The sequence below is a fragment of the Muntiacus reevesi genome, chromosome 10 (genome assembly GCF_963930625.1).
Source record: "Muntiacus reevesi chromosome 10, mMunRee1.1, whole genome shotgun sequence".
Lineage (NCBI taxonomy): Eukaryota > Metazoa > Chordata > Mammalia > Artiodactyla > Cervidae > Muntiacus > Muntiacus reevesi.
In genome coordinates this window covers 34861661-34886412 of record NC_089258.1, presented here as the reverse complement: position 1 = coordinate 34886412, position 24752 = coordinate 34861661, and the positions used below count along the sequence as shown (strand labels likewise).

Here is a 24752-nt window from a genome sequence, read left to right as displayed (position 1 = left end):
GAAAGGGGTCCCTTTTATCCGTAACCTCTGCACCTCACTGCACTCCCACAGAATAGCTTTAATCCTCCCCCTTGCACACCAGAGAACAGAGTCTCAGAGAGGTGGAGCTGCTTATCCTTAGGTGTCTAACCAACAAGCACTTGACCTGTGACTTGAAAGCCCCTGCTCCGAGAATGACTCCTCCTTCTCATCCTGCAGCTGGAGTCCTGTACCGATTCCCCAGGGACTGCTCCCAGGCAATGCTGAATGGAGACACCACCTCTGGCGTCTACACCATTTATCTGAACAACAACAAGACCCAGAAGCAGGAAGTCTTCTGTGACATGACCTCTGACGGGGGTGGATGGATCGTGAGTATCATGGAGACAGACTCCAGGCCTCTCAGACAGGAGGGGTGGGGGCAGGGGAGAGGCGGGGAGGTCTCCTCCGTGCCCTCTGACCCTAATGTGCCTGAGGGTTTGCAAGACAGTGCCTGTCACATGGAAACACTCAGGAATTCTCTCCTAAAGTAATGGGAAGGAAGCTGAGGATAAAAAGCAGTTCCCCATTTTCTCATAATTTATCTTATTTGATCCTCAGACAGCTCTGTGATGTATAAATGGCCGTGGTCCTCGAGCCCATTAAGCTTACTGATTAACACTGGCCATCTACCAGGCACTGCCGCGCTAAGAGTTTTCCATGAATGGTTTCAGTCCCATTACCATATGAGCTAAGTAGTACTTTTTAAAATTACGGCTGTTATTCAGTCTCTCAGCAGTGTCCGACTCTTTGTGACCCCATGGACTGCAGCATGCCAGGCTTCCCTGTCCTTCACCATCTTCCAGAGCTTGCTCAAACTCATGTCCATTGAGTCAGTGATGCCATCCAACCATTTCATCCTCTGTTGTCCCCTTCTCCTTCTGCCTTTAGTCTTTCCCAGCAGCAGGGTCTTTACCAATGAGTCGGCTCTTCACATCATGTGACCAAAGTACTGGAGCTTCAGCATCAGTCCTTCCAATGAATATTTTAATTATTAAATTTTATTTTTTCAGAGCAGATTTAGATGGGCAGCAGAATTGAGCAGGAGGTTCACTGAGTTCCCATATCCCCCATGTCCCTACAAGTATGGCCGACACGGACACATCACAATCACCCCAAGCTGGGTGGTGGTCTTATTCATCTCTGTTTCTCGGGGGAGAACCCTGAGACTCTGAGAAGGGAGGTGACGTGCGTGTGCCGAGTTGCGTGGCAGATTAGTGAGGACAGAGGTGGGGCCAGGTGCCTCTCCCACAGTGAGCATTTCCTCCTCTCAGAAAGATGTCTTCTCGTTCCTTCAATGGCTTAAGCTCATCCGGATTCACTGCTTGTGTTTATAGGTGTTCCTGAGACGCAAAAATGGACGTGAGGACTTCTATCGAAACTGGAAGGCCTACACTGCTGGATTTGGGGACCTAAGAGAAGAGTTCTGGCTTGGTAATACAGTCTGTGTGTTCATGCCCCAAATGCCCATCCCTGCCCTCTCTGTCGTCTGTCCTAACCCACACCGAAACGTGGGAGAAAAACGGATTATGAGGAAACGACAGCTCTGGTAGTCGGCACAGAATATCAGATTCTCAATGGAAAAGACTTGAAATTCTCTGGGTCATTAAAAATAAAATCTGCCAACGGCCCGACCCTAAGAATAAGCCCAGCCTCAAGTCACCCCCTGGGCCACTTGGAGCATTATCCTCACTGATGCCCTTCACCTGTGCTGACTGGGTCCCTCAGAGCCACAGGCTCCAAGCCTCCCAGCAGCCCCACAGTGTACAAAGTTCCCATCGTGCTCCTGGGAAAACAGCCCCAAAGAGGTTAAGCTGCTGACTGTAGGGATCTAGCCAATACAGACGTGAGTGGCACTCGAATTCTCTCAGCCAGCACTACAGGGGCATCCCCCATCCCCCACTGTGCCTCGCACTTAGCAACCACCCGCCCCTGGCACAGGGCAGCTTCCTAGTTCCAGCATCTGAGCCCGGGAGCATCTGCCCCATTGCCTTTCACAGGTAACGAGCCTTAGAGTGCAAAAGCTACCCTCTCCACCTCATTTCCTTTGATTTCCATAACACACCAGGAGACTGGCAGGGCAAAGAGGCCAGCCCAACTTTAGCTGAGGCTCAGACCCGGCATGTGTCACCTGGCATGGCAGCAGCGAAGAGCCCAGCAGACTGCTGCAGGCAAAGCTCTTAACACACGGAGCCGCTGCTCTCTCTCACGCGGGAGGAGGAACGGGCGCCTCGGTCACGGTGCTTCTTCAGTAACCCGCGCCTGTCGTCCACAGGGCTGGACACTTTGAGCAAAATCACAGCCCAGGGGCAGTATGAGCTCCGGGTGGACCTGCGCGACCACGGGCAGTCGGCCTACGCCGTCTACGACAAGTTCAGCGTGGGCGACTCCCGGACGCGCTACCGGCTGAGGGTGGAGGGGTACAGCGGCACGGCAGGTGGGTCCAGCGGCCGGGCGGGGGGTACAGCGGCCCGGGCGGGGGGTACAGCGGCCCGGGGGGTGAGTCCAGCGGCCCGGCGGGGGGGTCCAGCGGCCGTGGGGGTTCAGCGGCCCGGGGGGTGGGCCCGGTGAGTGGGTACAGCGGCCTGGCGGGTACACGCAGCCACTCGTGGAGCCCAGGGGACCTCGAACACGTCTCGGGGTTTCGGCTAGTTCCCCCACTCAGCAGTCCTTCCTGCATCGGCCCATCCACTTATCCACAAACATTTGATAGGTGCTAATCTGGCAGAACTACAATTTAACAAGGCTAGGTAGATACTTGGGAGAAGGCAATGGCACCCCGCTCCAGTACTCTTGCCTGGAAAATCCCATGGATGGAGGAGCCTGGTAGGCTGCAGTCCATGGGGTCGCAAAGAGTTGGATACAACTGAATGACTTCACTTTCACTTTTCACTTTCATGCATTGGAAAAGGACATGGCAACCCACTCCAGTGTTCTTGCCTGGAGAATCCCAGGGGCAGCGGAGCCTGGTGGGCTGCCGTCTGTGGGGTCACACAGAGTAGGACACGACTGAAGTGACTTAGCAGCAGCAGGTAGATACTTGGTCACCAAAACCTAGGGTAGGTTGGGAAATAGGACATTTAAGATCTATTTGTAGCTACCTACTGTCACTCAAAACCTGTCTTTTTCTACTCCGTGCTTAGATACCAGTTTTGGACGGAGAGGCAAGCAGTGTCTTGGGAGCCTTAAGGCTCATGTACTCTTGAGCCTCTCTGTTTATTACACACACATGGCCCCTGGGGATCCTGTTAGTGAGCTGACACTGTGTCTGGGGTGAAGCAGAGATGCCCCATTTCTGCTAAGGGCCCTCATGATGCCAGTGTTGGTGGCACTGCTGGTCCTCGGCCTGCACTTTGAGTAGCAGACAATCCACTCCATTACCCACCTGGATGAATCTTTTCTAAGGCCTTCCTGCCACATGGCCCTCCAGCCTCAGCTGGCACATCCCCATGACCAGAGAAGCTCCCTACCTGCCTGGCAGTCCTTCACTCTTTGACCAGTACAGAACCTAGTTCAGGTTTCTAAGATGTCTTTGACTTGAAATGACCTTTGTGTGGTTTTTCTGGTGCCACGTTACAAGAGAAACCAATAAGGAAACCATATGCATTCAGGCAAATGAGGTGGCAGCCTCTTTGTGCTGATAATTCGTGTGCATTGTGCAAGTGAAAGTGTTCATCTCTGTCGTGTCTGACTCCTTGAGACCCCATGGACTGTAGCCCACCAGGCGCCTCTGTCCATGGGATTCTCCAGGCAAGAACATTGGGGTGGGGGTGCCATTTCCTTCTCCAAGGGATCTTGCCAACCCAAACCTGGGTCTCCTGCATTGCAAGCAGATTCTTTACCATTTGAGCCACCAGGCAAGCCTCATTTCATTTGCATTATATATTATATAATATATGATACACCTGTGATACACATACAGATCATATATGTATGGTATATATACATATCTCCAGGGAGATATTGCTATTATACAGGTGAGGAAACTGAGGCTCAGAGAAGTTTGGCGATTTGCCCAAGATGTAACAGCTTGAGGAAGGTGGGCCCAGGGGACCAGCCTGACTGCGGACAGGTGGTTTTGGTAACAAGGGAGATCAGGTGTAAGAGCGTGACCACCCCATGCCAAGCCCTGCCTGCTTTGGTGTGGCTCCCCATTACGTTTATGAGAACAGAGGAGACGGGTGCTATAGCATATCCCCAACCTCTGGGCCCTGAAAGAACACGCCCATGATGGGAAAAGTCTCCAGGTATGATTTGCCAGAAGGAGGTCTCAACCTAAGGAGAGTCGGAGCTCTTTAGAGATCAGATTGGTGATAATGAAGAGAGAGATCCGGCGTGAACATTGTTTTCATTCTTGCATCAGTGAAGGAATTCTGACATTTTATTACCTAGCAACAAATACCTCTTTTGTTGAGATGGCTTCAGGCAAGGAAGATCTTGTTACAGGGCAAGCAAAGGCACCCTGGGCAAGCAGGCAGCAGGAATGTGGCCCCCACCCATCTCTCTCTGTATTTTCAACAGAAAATGAGCCGTAATCTACCCCTTCATTTCAGAAGCTCACCCTTGGAACCGCCGCCTCCTATGTGCCCTGGGGAGGGCAGCCAGCCCCTCCCCAGGAGAGCATCTTGTTTCATCATTCCTAGCGTCCAGCCTCCTGCTCTTGGTAGCTTCATCAGTGAACAAGGCACTCAAGTCCCTGTGGATAAAGAATCTGGCTGCAGTGCAGGAGACCCAGGTCTAATCCCCAGGTTGGGAAGATCCCCATCAGGTCCCTATGATAAATTGCTACAATATATCAGGATAGAATGCCTCAATGACTTGAAACTTTTCTGCCCAGCACTGGCCAGGGTTAGAAGTGAGAGAACACCGAAATGGCGCTTAAACACTCCTAAAGTTCAGTATATTAAATTACAAGCTAGATTCCCATGTAGCACTACATGTAAACAGGCTTTTTGTCTAAGAATCAGGGGAAATTGGTCCCATCAACACTTTGAAAAATAAATGTACAATATACAAGCTATTTGGTGACATCTAAAACCTGAATGGTTAGGTTTTAAGTATGACTCTGTAGGCTGAGACTTAAGGCAGACTGGCTCAGGATAGCTCTGAAAAAGCGGCATGGCAGAGTGGAAAACTAAACTCATTAGAACTTGCTAAATATTAGATGCGTAAGTGAGTGAGCGAGTGACTGTGAGTTAACGCATAAGTGCAAGTGTGCTAAGTCACTTCAGTCGTGTCCAAGTGTAGCCTGCCAGGCTCCTCGGTCCATGGGATTCTCCAGGCAAGAATACTGGAGCGGGTTGCCATTTCCTCCTTCAGGGGATCTTCCCGACCCAGGGATTGAACCTGTATCTCTGACGTCTCCTGCATTGGCAGTCAAGTCCTCTACCACTAACACTACCTAGGAATAAATGGGTAATAAATAAATACATCCCTGGAGGAGGGCTTGGCAACCCACTCCAGTATTCTTGCCTGGAGAATCCCATGGACAGAGGAGCCTGGTGGGCTACAGTCCACAGGGTCTCCAAGAGTCGGACACGACTGAGCGCCTTAGCCTAAATAAATACATGAAAACAATAATGAAGTCTAAATACTTGCATTTGGGGGAAAAATACATCATTATTAAATACAGATTTCCCACCTTACTCTCTGAGTTCCTTTACATCAAGTGAATGCAAAAACAGTCATGAAAGTAAGAATCATAGCTGTTTGCACACCATACCACCTGTTCAGCATACACCTTCATACCAGTTGTTCCAACAGCCCCCTGAGGTGAATCCAACCAATGTGCTATGCTAGTTCCATTCTACAGATGCGAAAACTGAGGTTCCACAAGTGGCTTGATTTGTGCAAGGACACAACTAGGGTATGAAAAAGGTGGGATTGGAGCAAGACCCTCCAAACATACCCGCAGCCCTCTTTCTACCACCTCGTGCTGCTTCCATCAGAAATGAGGCTCCAGGTGGCACTCGTGTTCTACCCAGGCCTGTGCTGGATCCTAATCCTGGCCCTCTCGTTCGAGACCGGCCCACCCCAGCATCGGTTGCCGCCCTGGTGCTTCCACAGCCCACCCGGAGCTCCAGCTCTCAGCCGGTGCCTTCTCTCTCCCAGGTGACTCCATGGCCTACCACAACGGCAGATCCTTCTCCACCTTCGACAAGGACACAGACTCGGCCATCACCAACTGTGCCCTGTCCTACAAGGGGGCTTTCTGGTATAAGAACTGCCACCGCGTCAACCTGATGGGGAGATACGGGGACAATAGCCACAGTCAGGTGAGCGCCGGCAAGGGCCCTGGCAGGGCTGGGACGGGCAGGCAGGAACCTCAGGGGCAAGGCCTCAGGGCCTTCACAGCAGGGAGGATGCCACGGCACCACGGGCCGGGTAAGACCACAGCGACTGTGTATTCACCTGTGACGATCCTGAGGAGAGCCACCGGTCAAGGGGGCGCCAAGCATGCAGAGCTTTCCTCGGATTATCTGTGTCTGAACCCCGCAAGGAGGCTGCTTGGGTAAAGCAGGGGTGATGCAGGCCCTGGCCTAGAGGCACCTCCAGAGCCCCAAGAACATCTCAGAATGAAGATCACAGATTTTAAGTTCCTTCCTCTTATGAGTCATAAGACCGAGGTCCAGAGAAAGGTGACTTTCATGAGGTCGTGGACCAAAGGTGGGGACAGAGCCAAATCCTCCAGGCCACCCCCGCGCCCAAATTTCCCTGCACCATACAGGATGCTGGGACATAACTTCTGCAATCATAGAAACAGATTTTTTGCAGTTTGTGTGGAAATGGGTGAACAAAGTCAATTTCAACTATATTCTCACACTGAGCCCTGCCTACACTAGCAGGTGCCTGAAAAGTGGACGAAGTAAGGTGGGTCCAGCTACTTAACCATGATGATCCCTTCTCAGCAGCCATCTCTGCATCACATAGGAGCCATCCAGACTGACCCCTGGGCGGGGTCTCAGGGAGCGGTACCCAGCCTGCAACCCGGATGGTTCCTGTTGTCAGTCACTAAGTCATGTCCGACTCTTTGTGACTCCCTGGACTGCAGCATGCCAGGGTCCTCTGTCCTCCACTCTCCCCTGGAGTTTGCTCAAGTTCATGTCCACTGAGCTGCTGATGCTAGCTAACCATCTCATTCCCTGCCACCCCCTTCTCCTTTCATCTTCAATCTTTCTCAGCATCAGGGTCTTTTCCAATGAGTCAGCTCTTTGCACCAGGTGGCCAAAGTATTGGAGCTTCAACTTTAGCAATAATCCTTCCAATGTAGATGCAGGGTTGATTTCCTTTAGATTTGACTGGTTTGATCTCCTTGCAGTCCAAGGGACTCTCAAGAGTCTTCTCCAACACCACAGTTCAAAAGTATCAATCTTCGGCACTCAGCCTTCTTATGGTCCAACTCTGACGTCCGTACCTGACTACTGGAGAAACCACAGCTTTAACCTTTATCAGCAAAGTGATGTCTCTGCTTTTTAATCCACTATCTAGATTTGTCATATCTTTCCTTCCAAGGAACAAGTGTCTTTTAATTTCATGGCTGCAGTCACCGTCCACAGTGATTTTAGAGACCCAAAAGATAAAATCTGCCATTGTTTCCACTATTCCCCCTTCCATTTGCCATGAAGTGATGGGATCTGATGCCATGATCTTAGCTTTTAATGTTGAGTTTTAAGCCAGGTTTTTCACTGTCCTCTTTCACTCTCATCAAGAGGCTCTTTAGTTCTTCTTCACTTTCTGCCAGTAGAGTTGAATCATCTGCATATCTGAAGTTGCTGGTATTTCTCCCAGCAATCTCGGATCCCTTTGTAAGAAGGCAAAGGTCCAAATCACACCAAATGACCGGAGGGATTCCGATCGGGGGGCCTAGGTATGATGCAGCATCTCATCATCTTGCTTACTTATACTTTTGTTCTTGGACTTTTTTTTGCAGCTGTTGGGTTGCTGGGTTTGGGGTTTTTTTGTTTTGTTTGGACAAAGGAGCCCGGCGGGCTACAGTCCATGGGGCTGCAAAAGAGTGGGCCACGACTTAGTGACTAAACAACAACAACAGCTCTGTTATTAATTATTTTGATACATGTGTTCATTTTAACCACCTGCAAATGAGTGCTGTGACCTTAAATGTACACCTAATCTTGACATAATTTCTGATACTTTTCAAAGCATCATCGCCTTCTCTCTCCCGTGTACATCACCTTTGCTCTGAAGGGACCAGGCCGTGGCTTTTCACGTCTATTTTATAGAGGAGGCAAGACTGAAGGACACATCTGAACAGAGCATGTGTCCTCTCCGCCCTATATATGGCCTCGATAATGCGTCCACTCTGAGAACTACCGCACTCCTTTACCTCCTGGGTCCCGAACATCAGTGTAATACAGAGTCCTTTGGGAGGGGAATAAAAGCCACATGCCGGAAGGAAACTTCCTTTTCCATCGTTCCGTCCAACTTTGGAAGAAGGAGCTGACATAAAAGGCCACAGAGCAGTTGCAGGAGCTCAGTCCCAGCTCCGGCTCTGCTCTGGCTGTCGTGAGGCCTCCGTGAAGTCACTCTCCCTCTCTGGCTTCCGTCTCCACCGCAGCATGAGGAGGACTCACTTCCAGCTCTGAGCCTCAATCGGAGGAGAGGACGAGGGCAGGGGAAGGGAGCACAGGACCAAGCTGAGTGAATTACAGACGCATTTGCCCCTAAACTGAGTGGGGTATTCTCAGATCCCATCCCCTGTTGGGTTCAGAGCCTGTCCAGTATCAATCAATGCCCAAAATTAGCATTAAACAAAGCATCTATATTCTCCCCCGTCTCATCAGCCGCTCTCTTCTCTGTGGACATGTTCCATCCCAGTCCTATGGAACCTGAAGAGAAGACGCCTCAGTGCGCGGAGCAGAGTGGGGGGTAGGGGAGACCCCACAGGAGGACTCCCTGAAGCCGACCCCCACCCAAGGAGGACAAGGGGTCTGTGGGACTCAGCAGGCAGAGTCGACCACCTGTCGACTTTGCTGAAGAGCCAAACCAGGTGGCCCTGAAATAAATACAATTCTTTTCTTGAGGAAAATCTTTGGCCAGAGTTCTGAGGATATGCCTCCATACTTGAGATAGGGGAGTAATATCTTCTGAGCACCTATGATGGGCCCAGCACGGTGGCAGCTCCTTTACAGACTCATTTAACCTTCACAACATCCTTCCCAGGTTAGCATTATTAGCCCTAAAGAAGAAAAATAGTAAAGCCGAGGCCTAGAACCTTTTGATAACTTGTTCAAGACATTTATCTCTCAAGTCAGAACACAAAGATTCAATTTTATGTGTCAAGTTGCAAAACTTGTGTCCACCTATGTTCTTTGAGCTGTACCATACCAACCCCTATTAAGAAAACATGTCGTAGGAATCCTGTGAAGTATAGACTCCACCCCCCACTCGCTGCCTATAGCTACTCAGTTCCATAAGCTCTGATCATGACCCGAATTCCTACAGCACGTAATCCTAATGATGGCCAGTTTCATCAGCCACCACTTTATCTCAAGATGGCAGACCAAAGTTCAATGCAAACTCAGGTGAATTCTGCCTAAAGTTAAAAAAAAAATTGATTCAGCCAGATCTTTTGAAAGTTTTCATCATACAAATCAATAAACAGATCAGCAGGGTACAGCCGTGAGCTTCCAAATGGTCGAGCTGAAACAAAACTCATCTTTTTCCTTTAAATGAATTTTTATTGGAGTATAGTTGTTTTAGAATGTTGTATTAGTTTCTACCATACAACAAAGTGAATCAGCTACATGTGTGTGTGTATATATATCCCATGGAGAAGGATATGGCAACCCACTCCTGAATTCTTGCCTGGGAAGAATATATATATATATATATATATATATATATATATATATATATAGCCTGACTATAGCCAGCCAGGCTCCTCTGTCCATGGGATTTCCCAGGCAAGAATTCTGGAGTGGGTTGCCACATCCTTCTCCAGAGGATCTTCCTGACCCAGGGATCAAACCCACATCTCCTGCATTGGCAGGAGGATTCTTTACTGCTGAGTCACCAGAAAAGCCCCACGTCCATCTACATCCACTCATTTTTGGATTTCCTTCCCATTTACATCATCACAGAGCATTGAGAAGAGGTCTCTGTGCTATACAGTAGGTTCTAGTTAATAGAACCTACTATTAACCAGATAAATACTTACCTACTTTATACATAGTTGTCAATAGTATATATATGACAATCCCAGTCTCCCAGTTCATACTCCCCTTCCCCCTTGGGATCCATACGTTTGAAACAGGGCTCATTTTGTCCCCCTAACTAAATAGCAATGGTCAGTGAATACCTTGCCTGATGGAAACCAATCTGAAGGTCTTCTCTCCTTCACAGGGTGTTAACTGGTTCCACTGGAAGGGCCACGAGCATTCAATCCAGTTTGCTGAGATGAAGCTGAGACCCAGCAACTTCCGAAACCTCGAAGGCAGGCGCAAAAGGGCGTAAGTTTCCGCGGACAATTGGGGGAGAGGAGTAGGGCCCAGAGATCGAAGATAATTTTACCAAAGCATCGATGCGAGCAGTCCGACCATTAAGCCACACCTGGGCGTCTGGCAGGAGCTAAAGTTGACCATGGACCGTCGGGGCCTGCAGCGGCAGCGCTGGCCTCAGCCACTCCGCAATGACTTCCTTCACACCAAAGACCACAGCGTCCAGCAGGTTTCCATTCTGTTGTTTGATTCAGCAAAAGTCTTCCAGCGACAGCATCACAATGATTTTCCTTCTCTTGGGTGGCTCTGGGGATGGGAGCAGGGCAGGCTGTACAGTGGGTAGTTTGTTTTAGAACCAGCTGTATTTTACACAAAGCTGTATAATTAATTATCATTATTTTTGTTAGCAGTGATTCAATGTGTGTCTTGAAGCCGTCCCTTTTTTTACGTTCAGAAAAGCAATGCTGTTTCAATTTTAAGGATACAATTAATATTATTAATATAATAATAATGATGATGATGTAAACTAAGGATTTTTAAAGAGATCTTCCTTTCCAAAACACATCTGGACAGTACCTGATTGTATTTTTTTTTTTTTAATAAAAGCACAAGTACTTTTAAATTTGACTATTGGTTTTCCTTTCTTTTTTTTGTCAAGCCTGAATTCCACTAAAGACAAAGTATCTGAACAAAGTGGGAGAGGAGGGAAGGGAGAGGTAAGGAGGGCTGGTGGCCAAGAGGGAGGGGAAGAAGGAAAGGGAGGCTGCAGGGCTGGGAGAGGAGGAAATATTTTTGAATTTGAACAAGTTTGGAAAATGCTTGTAACTTAAGATTCAGGGACTTCCCTGGTGGTCCAGTGGCTAAGACTGCACACTCCTGGTGCAAGGAGCCTGGGTTCAGTCCCTGCACAAGGAACCAGACCCCCATGCCTCAATTAAAGTTCCCACGAGCTGCAACAAAGACCTGGAGCAGCCAAACAAATTAGTATCTAAAAAAAAAAGAAAGAAAGAAAGACTCAACTTCCTGCTCAACATTTCCAAAACTAGCAGTTTATTATTTTAAAAGATATCTTTACACCTGTCTTCTAAAGTAATCTCCTAAATGCCACAGATTGGCTGACAACTGTGATCGAGCAAGGGTGAAAGTCCCCAGAGGCTTAAGTTCGAGCCTTGGCTCCACCATTCCTTAGCTCCTTAACCTCTCCAGGCCTCAGTTTTCTCACCAGTAAAGTGGGGATACATGGATGTCTTAATTTCGTAGCATTTCTGTGGAAAATAAAAGAGCTCATCCCATGAGGCCCTTTGCGAGGCGCCCAGCATAAGCATGGGTCATGACTACTCTCCCTGGATACACAGTGGACTGGGGGGGGGGGGGTGGGGGGGGGCGGTGTCATAGGATGGAATGACCTGTCCATGGCTACTCTGTTGTTATTGCTCAGCTCTCAGTTGTGTCTGACTCTTTGCGACAACATGGACTGCAGCACGCCAGGCTTCCCTATCCCTCAACATCTCCCAGAGTTTGCTCAAACTCATGTTCACTGAGTCAGTGACACCATCCAACCATCTCACCCTCTGTCATCCCCTGCTCCTCCTGCCCTCAGTCTTTCCCAGCATCACAGTCTTTTGCGCATCAGGGTCTTTTCCAATGAGTCTTTGGATCAGGTGAGCTCTCTGCATCAGGCGGCCAAAGTATCAGAGCTTCAGCTTTAGCATCAGTCCTTCCAGTGAAGATTCAGGTTGATGTCAGTGGCTACCAGCCCAGTTAATAGTAGAACTAGGATTTAAACTCAGGTTTTCTGGTCCCTATGTCCTTGCTCTCCCCCAAGTCCCTGATGACAATCCCTCCTTCCCTGGGATACATGTGTCTCAGTGTAGAATGAGGGGTGTGGGGAAGTCACCAGGATCTGTCATGAGGCTCATATGACCTGAAGTCTTAGGGACAATGTCTCCTAGGAATGCCCCCTTCTCCTCCGCTCAACGCCCCCTAAAAGGAAGCGAGCTCTGCGTCACCCAGTTTGGTCTGAATACCTCTAGTGATAGAGGGGACTCACTGCCTAGAATAGCAGACCTGTTTGTATTCAGACAGTGTGAGTCAGAACCACACTCTTTTTTCAAACAGGGGTTGGGGGTGGAGGGAGGGGGCGATTCTCTGTTCATTCTCTTAGGGATTTTCAACAAATTGACTTTATTTAATGGAAATGTTTGGGCTGATAGGCCTCATTCAAATGGAATGCGGTGGCTCAGAAAGGAAAATCAGAGGAATTTATGGTTCCAGCCAGATCCTTTGCTGTCGAGTTTATCTTGCTTTAATAAATGCTGTCATGTTATATACACAGTTTGCTCCTTCAGATCATAAGACTTGTTGCCTGCAAGCCAGCCATAGCAACACTAGCCTTGCTGTGTAAACCCAAATAAACCGGCTCCCTGGAACAACCAGGCCTTACGTGGAGGGCTTAACCCTCTACTGACTGCCGACTCAGGAGCCCCTGAGCCTCAGCTTACCCCTCCCAAGAAAGACAGATACAGTAAGCTGGTAAGGTGTTCCCCAGAAGCTACACAAGAGTCCAAGTCTCTTGGTGAAGAGGCCACATCAAACACATCCTTATTCATGGCCTTCGGAAGATTGCAGTCATGTCCACACAGGGGCTAAGTGGGCAGAAGGCCTGAGGCCATGGCATTCAAAACCTCCGCAGTGGGTTTCTGCACTCCACAAGTATTGGTCTGAAGTGTGAGCTCAGTATTTCTCAGACACATCTTTCAGTTACTGGCTCTGTGGCTTTGTTCAAGCACCCGCCTCCACCTTGAAAGGTCTTGTGAAACCCTATTCCCCCCTCAAGGCGCAAGCCTGTTTCCACCCCCAAGATGCGCTCTGTACCTCTCCATCAAAACGCATTTCCACGGTGTTTGGTCAGGCTTTGCCCTTCCCCATCTGCTCTGCTCCCTGCTTCCTGCTCTGTATCCTAAGACCAGCCTTCAAGAAGGAGACCGATGGACCCTCATGCCCCCCGGCTTCCAGCGGGCAGCACAGGACACGGAAGGAAAGAGACTGGTGGAGAAGGGGTGGGGGATGAGTCAGGGAATTCCTTTTCCAGCGCCGTCTGAAGGCCATCGGGGAGGGCTGGCCATCAGGATGGGTGCGAGTTTCCCCTAGGGAGTCTCAGCCCCCGTCAACTGTCTCCACACAAATCCCCCTACAAGTTTCAGATAACTGCTCCCCCTCCTTGCCCCTTCCAGCAGCGGTGGTCTCTGCATATCAGCTGCTACTAGACCTGGGGAATCGTGCTGGGCCCTCTGGTTCTCCTCCAGCCGGCCCACTCCGTTGGAAATAGTCCCGTACTTCAACTTCTCTGGGGCACCGTGGCAGGCTCGCCCACTCCTGGGGACACGCAGACACCCTGCCCCACCGTTACAGTCACCCCAGCATTTCTACTCATGCCTCTCTCCCTGTAGTAGACGTTGGTCATTTAATGACTTCCCAGAATCTCAACTCCTTTCTAGTTTTGGAGAATCTCCCACTGGATGAGAACCCTACCTCCCACCATGGAAGCCACAAGGAGAAATGCCCTGTCCTCCTTCCTGTGGGAGCAGGGTTTGGGCGCACAACCTGAGCAGAGCCCCTCGGACACCTGCGGAGGGACATCTGAGCTTTAGCAAGGAACGCAGGCCAAAGAGCCTCTGGGTTGCTTCCCCACAACCACCTTCAGCATCCGCCCGCAGAGCCCCATCCTTTGGGACCACGATCCAGCCCACCTTCTCCCCTTCTTGGCCTACCCACCCCACCCCCTCCACTCTCCTCCCCACCACACCTGAACGGCCCCAGAATATCCAGGGGGTGCCCTGGCGGCTCCGCTGATGGGCTCTCGTCTCCCAAGACTCTCATTTCCCTTTTCATTTCAAAGTCCATGCTGAGTAACCCACACGTGCCCAGCACTAAGTGAACAAACCAACATGCGTCCCGCCTTCATGCAGCCTTCATGCAACCTTCATGCCAGGAAGAGGCTGGATACATTCACATCAGACAAGCAAATGTGTTACTACAGACTAAAGGCACGCTTTGGAAGCAAACACAAGAGACTAGCAGAACATCTAACCGGGACCGGACTAGGATGGCTTCCCTGAGGAAGGGCAGGTGAATCACAACCTACATGATAAGCAGGAGTTAACCAGTGAGAGAGGGAGCGGAGGCAGAGGGCAGCACATTCCTAGAGGCCCCGGGGCTGCCAGGCTGCTCAGAAAGAAAGCCAGAGGCCCGGGAGCAAGGGAGGTTGCGGCAGCGACAAGAACCCAACTCCACAGGTTCTCTGGGTCCAGAGTAAGGATTTTGTTCTTTTCCCTGAATGCAATTGGAAGCTACCAAGGAATTTTAAGCAGAGGAGTATAATGCTCATGCTTGCCTTTTTTTAAAAAAGAAAAAGCACATCTTTTTGAGAATTAAATAATGCCATGTGCAGCAACCTGGATGGACATAGAGATTATCATACTGAGTGAAGTAAATTAGACAAATATCACATGATATCACTTATATGTGGAATCTAAAAAGAAAAAAAAAAGAAAGAACTTTTTTCCAAAACAGAAAGAGACTCACAGACATAGAAAACGGACGTATGGTTATCAAAGGGGAAACAGGAGTGGAGGGAGGGATAAATTAAGAGGTTGGGATTAACACACACACACTACTCTGTATAAAACCGATAAACAACAGGGCCTACTATATAGCACAGGGAACCCTACTCAATATTTTATAATGACCTATAAGGGAAAAGAATATGAAAAACAACATATATGTGTAAATGAATGAATAAATGTGAATCTCTATGCTGTGCGCCTAAAATTAACACAATACTATAAATCAATTATTCTTCAATTAAAGAAAAAAATCCTTTTGCTGCAGTTTTTATTTGGGCTGGAGGTACAGATGGGAGAGATCTGTAAGAAGGTCACTGCAGGAGTCCAGATTAAAGGAGATGAGTTTGTGCAAGTGTGCTCCTATCAATAGACACGAAGCGTACGGCTCTGAGAGATGTCTAGAGGGAAAATGCACAGGGCTTGGAGTCTCAGCAAGTTTATCTATGTCTGCTCCTGCTGCTGCTCAGTCACTAAGTCCTGTCTGGCTCTGCAGCCCCCATGGAATGTAGCCTGCCAGGCTCCTCTGTAAATAGAATTCCCAGCTAGGAATACTGGAATGGGTTGCCATTTCCTTCTCCTGGGGATCTTCCCAACCCAGGGATCAAACTTGTGTCTCTTGCTTGGTAGATAGATTCTTTACCACTGAGCCACCAGAGAAACCCTGCTTCACTGCGACCACGGGGAAAATCCCCTGTAGGAATTGAGGGCAGCTCAAAAACAGGCGTGCTATTCAAGTCGACACCCCTGTTTTTGAAGTGCCTTCGATTCCTACAGGGGATTTTCCCTGTGGTCTCAGTGAAGCCAGACTAATTAAGGATGTGGCGAGCTAGAGTCAAGGCTGCATTAGCTCCCGGAACGGGGAGGGCTGCAGGGCCTGAGAGTGCTAGGGCATTGCTCTTCAGCATCTGGGTAGGAGCATCGGGGAGGCCCCTCGAGGCTGGTGTGGCTAGCATGAGGACTGTGGTGATGCCAGGGCAAGGTGAGGCTGGACACCACGGGTGAAGGTGTGAAGGGTGAAGGGTGACACCTCTCTTGAAGGCTTTGCACCTTCTGGGCAGAGCTGAGAGTGCCGGAGGTGTTTAGGCCAAGAGACACATAACCAGCGTCACCCTTGAGAAAGCTCACTCCTGCACTAGAAAGGCATCTGTCTGTCCGCTTGTGTCCGCTGGGGCCCTGTACTCCCGCCGCCTGCATTTGGGTGCTGTGGTGTATCGGGAGCCAGCAGAGGGCTCACTCCCTCGTCCTCCTCCCTCCCCAGTAAGTCTTAGTCGCTCAGCTGTGTCCCACTCTCTTCGACCCCAGAGTAGTCTGCCAGGCTCCTCTGTCCATGGAATTCTCCAGGCAAGAATACTGGAGTGGGTAGCCATTCCCTTCTCCAGGGGATCTTCCTGACCCAGGGATCAAACCTGGGTCTCCTGAATTGTAGGCAGATTCTTTGCTGTCTGAGCAGAATAATGTAGAGCTGGGAAGGAGAACAGGAAGAAGCTGTCCTCTTGAGAATCGCTCCAGCCTCTCCAAGACTGGAAAATAGATGGCAAGATGTTACAGAAAGAAAACTCCCAGAGAGATACACATATACACAGCCAAAATAAGTAGCTCCCACAATTGGCCCAGTACGTTTGCAGTCACAGACAAAGTTGTGTGTCAGAGCTCTGAGATGACCTCTCCAAGGTCACCACACCTGAAAGGCCAGAGCTGGGACTGAAACCTGAGTCTGTGGGCCCCTGGGATGCAGCACGTTGAGGCGCATCCATCCATCTATCCATCCATCCATCCGCAGATCTAGCCTGTCTCCACTTTTCCGCTCAGCACACACAGACCACCTGCTGTTTGCCGGTCCCCTCACAACACTCACAGTTTGCAGAGCTGATGTGATCATAACAACTTCTTCAAGTAGTCATGTTTGTAGTCAGGACTGAGCTTGAATTCCAAGTTTTCCACTTCCTGAATGACCTGGATCTAGGTACTTAATTTTTTGAGCATCCCTAAAAATGAGAATAAAGAGGACATATGCTGATGTGAACTGGTGATGATTTAAAGGGCTTCCATGATGGCTCAGATAGTAAAGAATCTGCCTGCAATGTTTTATTGGCAGCGCCTGACCTGGAGAAAATGCCCACGCAGATGGTCTTTAACATTGAAAGATTTTTGTCCAAAGCCGAGCACCTGGTTTGAATACTGCAGTCAACCAGCAGATGGCAGCCTCCCCCGGCTTTAGGAGAGCGCTTCCTTGTGGATGTGTTGATGGGGCTAGGGCCTCCCAGACTCACAGGACACTCTCAGGAAAACTCCTTCTCTGCTATCACTCTAGTCCCTTTTTCCAGGAGGGGTTCACACCCAGTCCAAGGCAGCAAGGCATGGCAGGTGCCCCTTCTGCCCTCGCCTCCCCCTCTGCTACACAGAGCCTCCCATCAACAACCACAAACCCTCTTGCTCATCACCTCTTGCAAAAGTACACTATGTGGGAAGATGGACAGAACAGGGTGGGGACAGGGAGGGAAGGTTATGGCCCATGTGTCCAGTCCCCACTCAGATTCTGCCAGGACCCCTGGTGAGGACCCCACTTCCCTGGCATGCATCCATATGCATCCCATCACTAATTTACTTCACTGCTTGTGAAGGCCAAATTCACGTTTTCTACTTCCCTATGCCTTTGGTTTGTCCCAGGCCTTGCAGCTACAAGACTTCTGTCCTCCTTCCTGACTGCTTCTCCCTGCAGACAGAGGGAGTAGACTGAAGACTAACACCTGCTGCCCTTAGTCACTATTGTTTCATTTTCTCTTAGCCTCTAAAGCCTGGTTTAGACAGCAATCACTCCAGACTACCCTGAGTCACTTGGGCAGTGTTGAAAAGGAAGCCAAGGACCCTCTCTCCCAAGGCCTGGCCCCCCAGAGCCATCCTCCTGAAATGCTGAGTCATGTTCTTCCGCTTAAAAGCCTCCAGAGCTCACCTTCCGGCTTACAGCAGATCCAAGGTGTCACAGAGGTCTTCGAAGCCCTGAGTGATCTGTGTCCTGATGCTTCCCTGACCTCAACTCCTTTATCCTGATCACAAGACACCCTGACACCCTGGCCTCCTGCTCTGTGAATCCAGCAATCAGCAATCGCTCCCCCACTGTAGACCCTTGGCCTGGAATGTTCCCCACCCACCCAGGCATGGCCCACTGGTGCACGTCCTTCAGGCGTCCTCCCAACGTCATCTTCTCAATGAGCCTCTCCCTCATCTCCTACATAAACACACACATGCTCTTCCATCCCCAGGACTCTATTTTTCTCCATAGCATGTATTTCCACTGGACAAGCTACTGGTCTACTTACTTGTGTGTATGTTTTCCAGAAATCAAGCTTCGTGACAACAGGGACTTCAGATGCATTTTCCCTCTGCTGTATTTCAGGACCTAGAATGGAGCCTCTTCCGTTGTTTCTCAGTCATTACATGCTAACAGAATGCATGATCAGATCTAGGAGGAGGGGTCTTTAAGCCTCATCTTATTTTGCTATTCAGCTCACTGACTTTGTTCCCAGATCATCATTGTGGAAACAAAGAAACTCAGAAAAGAAGCAACTTCTCCCAAGTGGCCAGGCAGTCAATATGGATTCAAACTCAGTTTGCATTCACCCACCTTGTCACCTCACTGGGTCAGATTCTAATGGTGGGAATTTAAAAAACAGAAAAGGAACTGCTCTGTCAAGAGCCCCAGACAGCAGCCTCTCCTGTGACTATGGGATGAGACTGTCTCACAGCCAAGGAGGGAGAAATCCAGTAGGACATTCAGAGGAAAAAACCCACCATAAATATCAGTCATTTCAAAGACAGAGCACTATACGTGCCCCACGAAAATGACTTCTCCAGGGACTTTCTGCACATGTGGCCTCTTGGAGAGCATCCTCTAATTTTGGACAGAGGCCCCACCACCCCACCACACTAAGAACCCTCCTTTCTCAAGGGCTGATGGGCAGTGAGCAAAAGCAGCTGATCTCTCAAGTTTTTTTATTTACAAGCATTAACTTTGAAGGTTACTAAAATAATAGAAAGAAAGAGAGGGAATTTTCCAGGTATGGCTGAAACATCACTGAATTGAATTGACCTAGGTGTGGGTACAAAAGCTTATCCAAAAGCGCCTCTGCTTTCTGGAGCAAAATGGGGCCTGGATTACCCCCAATTACCTCAATGCTCCAGGGGCACTGGGTGTCTCTGTAGCTATACTTTCCCACAATCAAGGACTTCTAAGCAATTGGCAGAAGGCGGAGTGGAGCAGGTCCCAGGTGTTCAAACAGAATTTGAGAGAAAAGGACAGAGGAGACCCAGTGGAGGCAAAAGACTGCACTCAACCTAGACACCCTTCAGGTGAGCATTAGAAGCAGCTTTGAAAAGGCATGCACCTCCACCCCAAATCCCAGTTCAAAGCAGCAAAGGGCTTCCAACTCGGTTAGCTCACAGGGTTAGCTTCAGAGCAAGCTGAGAATTCCATGAGGGCATGGTGTTCACATCTGTATGACATAGAACTTCAACACAGCAGTTGCACAATTATGGTTTGTTTATTAAGAAATCAATGTATAATAAGGACTCTTACCCAGTGGTTCGGGGGTAAAGAATCTGCCTGCAATGCAGGAGACTTGCAGGAGATGCAGGTTCAATCCCTGTGTTGGGAAGATCCCTTGGAGAAGGAAATGGCAATCCACTCCAGTACTCCTGCCTGGAAATCTCCATGGACAGAGGAGCCTGATGGGCTACAGTCCATGGGGTGGCAAAGAGTCAGACACGACTAAGGAACAACAGCAAATTTATAATAGCTGCCTGGAGTTAATGGAAAGAAGGGTGCGGTCACAAACAGGCCCATTCGAAAAGGCTGCACTCAACTGATAGATGTTTCGTGAATATATTTGGTTTATTTTTTTTTCTTAATTTACTCTTGGCTATTCTGGGTCTTCACTGATGCTCAGGCTACTCTCTAGTTGCAGTGAGCAGGCTTCTTACTGCATCTTGTGGCGCACAGGTTCCAGGGTGTGGGCTCAGCAGCCGTGCTGCATGGGCTTTATTGCCCCTCGGCCTGTGGGATCTTCCAGGACCAGGGATCGGAACTCATGTTCCCTGTATTGCAAGGTGGATTGCAAACCACCGAACCACTAGAGAAGTCCCAATCAATCTTTCTGCTTTTGAATGCTGCGTATAGAGACAATCGGGATCGTGAGAATTCTAGAATCCCCAGCTCTTTACACAAAGGAAAATGGAACAGCCCCCGCTCACTGCAACAAGGGAGAGACCCTCTGTTTCCAACTCTCGAAGGTCTGTCATGGAAAGGACAGAGCAGACTTACTCTGTTATGTGACAGAAGAAGAATGAGGGCCCAACAGTGAAATCTATACGAGGACAAGTGACCCTCACATCAGAAAAGAAATTCTAGTGACCAAAGCCATCCAGAGAACAGGCAGTCACAGAAGCAGTTAGCCCCTGACAGTGGAGGCATCCTGGGTCTTGGTAGTAGCCAGACATTAAACAGAGTAGTGTAAGGTCCCTTTCAGCCCCCAAATTCAGCACCTCTGGTTCAGCTACAAGGCATCTAGAATATTTCTACTCCAGGCTTTCAGGCTCCATCCTGAGTCTCTATACAACAAAACGAAGGGCTATCAAGAAAGAGTTAAGATACTACGAAACACAGATGTTGGTCTTATGAAGAAGGTGGCCCCTTGGGGAGACAGAAGGGGTTAAAAAAAAAGAAAAATCGTGTTGACTGGCCCTTCCTCCAGGGAAGACCATGGTGGGGGAGCTATATTTGCAAGTCGGCAACACTACGAACCTCCTAAGAATTCTGGGTTTAATGAGTTTTCTCCAAAGCCAGCTCCTTAAACAAAGAGAAACCTGCACCCTCAACTCTGACTTGTTGCCAGAGAACCTCACTGCCTCCCCAGGCCAGGACTTTGCTACAAGGGATTGCTTGAGGCCAGATTTCACCTTCTAAACTTCTTTTGGGAAAATACAGGAGGTTTGTTCAGAGACACAGTCTCCATAAAGGAGCTCTTCAGTGTAAAAAGTATTTAACATTATCATTCAGCTCCCTTTCTCAGTTAACACTTCATTCTTTCTCCTCTACTTAACCTAAAAACCAAGAGCATTCAAATAGAATGCAAATGGCTTCATGGACAGAATATAATACATGTTTTTAATACTAAGGCTTGAGATTGATTATAACAAGGCCACTAGGCAAGGAATTAGAAAACGAATTCTATAACCAGACTGCAGATGCGGTGAGGGCCTAAATCACTTCTTAGCAGAAATCAGGCATGGAAGACAGAGATGTGCTAAATCGATGAACAAACCAACTGATCGATGGTTTCAACTTCTAGTTCTGCTACAGAACCAGTTATGTGATCTTGGTTAAGCTACATAACTTCTCTAAGCCTCGAATGCTTTTAAATCAGAAATAATAATAGCTACCTCAAATGACTACGAGTCCCAGAAAGTGTCTGGCATAGACTTGGTACTTAGTAAATGGTCTCCTCCTTCTGCTCCCTAGGACCACACTGAACACGGTGATTGGCTAGTGAGCATCTCCTGGGTGGGATATAGATGGGACTGATGTGAATTCTTGCAGTTAATTCAGGAGTAGCAGACAGGCGCGTTCACGTGCCCTAGGTTCAGGCAGCTGCTGAGTTTGGGGCAGAGGGAGGGAAAGAAATCTAAAATTTAAGTATACGTCTGCTTGGTGAGAGGCAACTAACACTTATAATGTGTTTTTCATTTACAAGATGATTTTTAATTTAGTATTTCAGCTCCAAAAAGCAAAGTCCCTGGATCTTCCAGGGGAGTCACGTACGATTCACACATTTGACAGCTTTTCATTAGTAAAACTGGATACACGGTCATAGTAAACTCCACTCAGAGTCATTATACGTAAGGGAACCACATAATAGATTCCTATTGTGTCTGGGCTCCCCTCCCTGCCCCCAGGGAGTTCATTTCTGCAAATGAATGTGTACCTGAGGTTGTGATCAGGAAGAGAAACACATGTCATCTGGTATGTTCCCTCACTGTCTAAACTGTGACTAAATTAAAGACAAGTTCATTGGCCACTATTCAAATTGTCACAGCTCAGGTCTGAAGCATAATCTACTCCTCCTAGATCCTTCCTGTTTCCACTTGCAGCCCAGCGACTCAGTCTGGCTTCTGTTTAGCCCATAGGTTTAGTTGCTAAGTTGAGTCTGACTCTTGAGACCCCGTGGACTGCAATCTATCAGGCTCCCCTGTCCATGGGATTTCCCAGGCAAGAATACTGGAGTGGGTTCCCATTTCCCTCTCCAAGGGGTCTTCCCAACCCAGGGATTGAACCTAGGGGCCCTGCACAGCAGGCAGATTCTTTACTGATGGAGCCACCAGGAAGTATCACAAATCTCTCTGCAGAAAAGTAAGATAGAAGATAACTAAAATGAAAACGTGCACACCAGCTCCCAACATGGGTTCCTCTAGTTTGAAAACAATACCTGATTTCTCTCCCTCAAATTCACCATCTTTAAATGAGTGATGATGCCAAAAATAATATCATCAAACAATTGAAACTAGATATATGCCAAGTACTATCATAAGTGCTTCTCAGGTAGAAACACATGTAACTTTCACACACATACACACAGACACACACACACACAGACACACACACACAGACACACACACAAATCCTAGGAGATAAATAATGCCAGTATGTCCATTATCCAGAGGAGGAAACCAAGACACAGAAAGATTAGATAGCTTCAAAAATACACTCTTGAGGCAGTGGTTTACTTAAAGCAATTAAGATTAAAATGGAACAATTTAACTTAGAACCTCATCATCCAGGAATCATGAAGACGGCTGTGGACATAGTCTGTCCTCTGTATCTACAGCTCTATTCCCAGATTCAGTCAACCATGGATCCAGCAGTACATATTTATTGAAAAAATAATCCCTCTATACAGGAGGTGAACAGTTCAAACTGCTGTTGTTCAAACACTTGATACAGTGCCAAGGCTGGCCATGCAGCCGGCCCACACAGTAGACTCTGGTTAAGGGTACGGAGTAAATCTTTCCTCTACCACTCAAGCTTCACTCTCAGGAACTGCAGAACCCAACTGTACAAACAATGAAAGAGGTTGTTGGTTGTAACTGAGTCAGAAGGGAAGAAGATCCACACACGTAAGGACCCGCAACCCACTGTTTTCTCTGTCTACCAGGCCGACACGTTACTCTGCAGGCTTGACTTGAGGCCTGTCCCCCAGCGTGGGGAATTGAGATGGGTCTCGAGGTCATTGAGAAGGGAATGCCTGAGCTGGCCTAGGGAGGTGTGACTGCTCTCATCTGGGGCTTGGCCAACTCTGGTCACTAGAGGGCAGGGCCCTGCGCTTCTGCACTCCAGAATGCTAGGGGCCACTTCAGGCCACTTCCCCTTTGGACCAAGACTCAAAGAGAGACTCTTTCCCGGTCTTAAAATCCCATCACCTTTAGGGTTTCAAAATGACCTGCAGGATAGAAGTGTGTCTTCACTGAGGTGTGTACACATATCATCACTTCTTCCAACCTTGAATGACATCACTGGTGTGGTCACACTGGGGGAGACAAACCCAGAGCTGGGAAACTGACCTTCAAATGACAAAGCAGAACTAGGAGGTACATCCTGTCCTTCCCCAAGAGCCTCCTGCACGCCTGGCACTGTCTGTGGAAATCACACCGGACCTTCAGTCTCCTCCTGAGCTCCCACTTCCTACTGCCTGGTTAGTTTTTGCTTGGTGCTTCCCTCACCTGCCTTCCTGACCCTGACATTTCCTACCCCTATATCTGACAATCAATCAAAGCTTCAGCACTCCTCTGGCACCTTCTCCCTGGACCAGCACTGACATTTGACCCCTAGTTTTCTGTGAAGATGAAGAAGGAAATGGCAACCCACTCCAGTATCCCATGGACAGAGGAGCCTGGTGGGCTACAGTCCGCCACGGACACGGCTGAAGCAACTTAGCACGCGCACACACACACTTCTGTAAAGAGGGTTTCGCAGGTGGTGCTGCTAGTAGTAAAGAACCCATCTGCAAATGCAGGAGACATAAGAGACATGGGTTCAATCCCTGCATCGAGAAGATCCCCTGGAAGAGGGCACAGCAACCCACTCCAGTATTCTTGCTGGGGGAACCCCACGGACAGAGGAGCCTGGTGGGTTACAGTTCATAGGAATGCAAAGGGTCAGACATGACTGAAGTGACCTAGCACATGTGTGCTTTTGTAACCACCCCAACCCAGGCCTGCTGCAGGCCTTGTGTGAACCTGTCCCCACACCCAGACAACCTATCTAGGCTAATAGGTGTTCAGCTCCACTGGCCAGTCTGCCAGAGAAGGGTCTGGAAGAAAAAATGGGGAGAGCAGTAATCACAGCCAGGCACCTTCAGATAGGAGGCTAGGAAAGCCCCTTTCGAGAAGATGACTTTTGAACCTAGACCATTCGAGTGAGCAGGGCATGGGTGGGGTGGAAGGTCCTGCGTGAGAAGCCGCTTGCTGAGCTGGCTCCAGCGGACTCTGCCTGTATCCGACATCCTCCCGGCTATCAGGGTGGCTACAGTGGGCATCTGTCCTTCAAGCACTTGCCTCTAAGTCTCCCCACCCTCTGTCCCAGGGCTTTCTTCAGAGCCTGGGA

The 24752-nt window shown here is 49.0% G+C and overlaps 1 protein-coding gene across 9 annotated transcripts in view; it reads left to right on the top strand.

Moving 5' to 3' along the window:
• The window catches only part of TNC (tenascin C), a 99793-nt gene extending 88691 nt beyond the window's left edge, over nucleotides 1–11102 (top strand). For all 9 annotated transcript variants that reach the window (XM_065946479.1, XM_065946481.1, XM_065946480.1 and 6 more), the window contains 5 exons: nucleotides 199–350; nucleotides 1356–1452; nucleotides 2294–2455; nucleotides 6130–6293; nucleotides 10381–11102. In XM_065946479.1, the coding sequence (XP_065802551.1) occupies nucleotides 199–350; nucleotides 1356–1452; nucleotides 2294–2455; nucleotides 6130–6293; nucleotides 10381–10491 (686 nt within the window). In that variant the 3' untranslated portion in view covers nucleotides 10492–11102. The remainder of the gene's footprint in view (nucleotides 1–198; nucleotides 351–1355; nucleotides 1453–2293; nucleotides 2456–6129; nucleotides 6294–10380) is intronic.
• Nucleotides 11103–24752: the final 13650 nt, after the last annotated feature.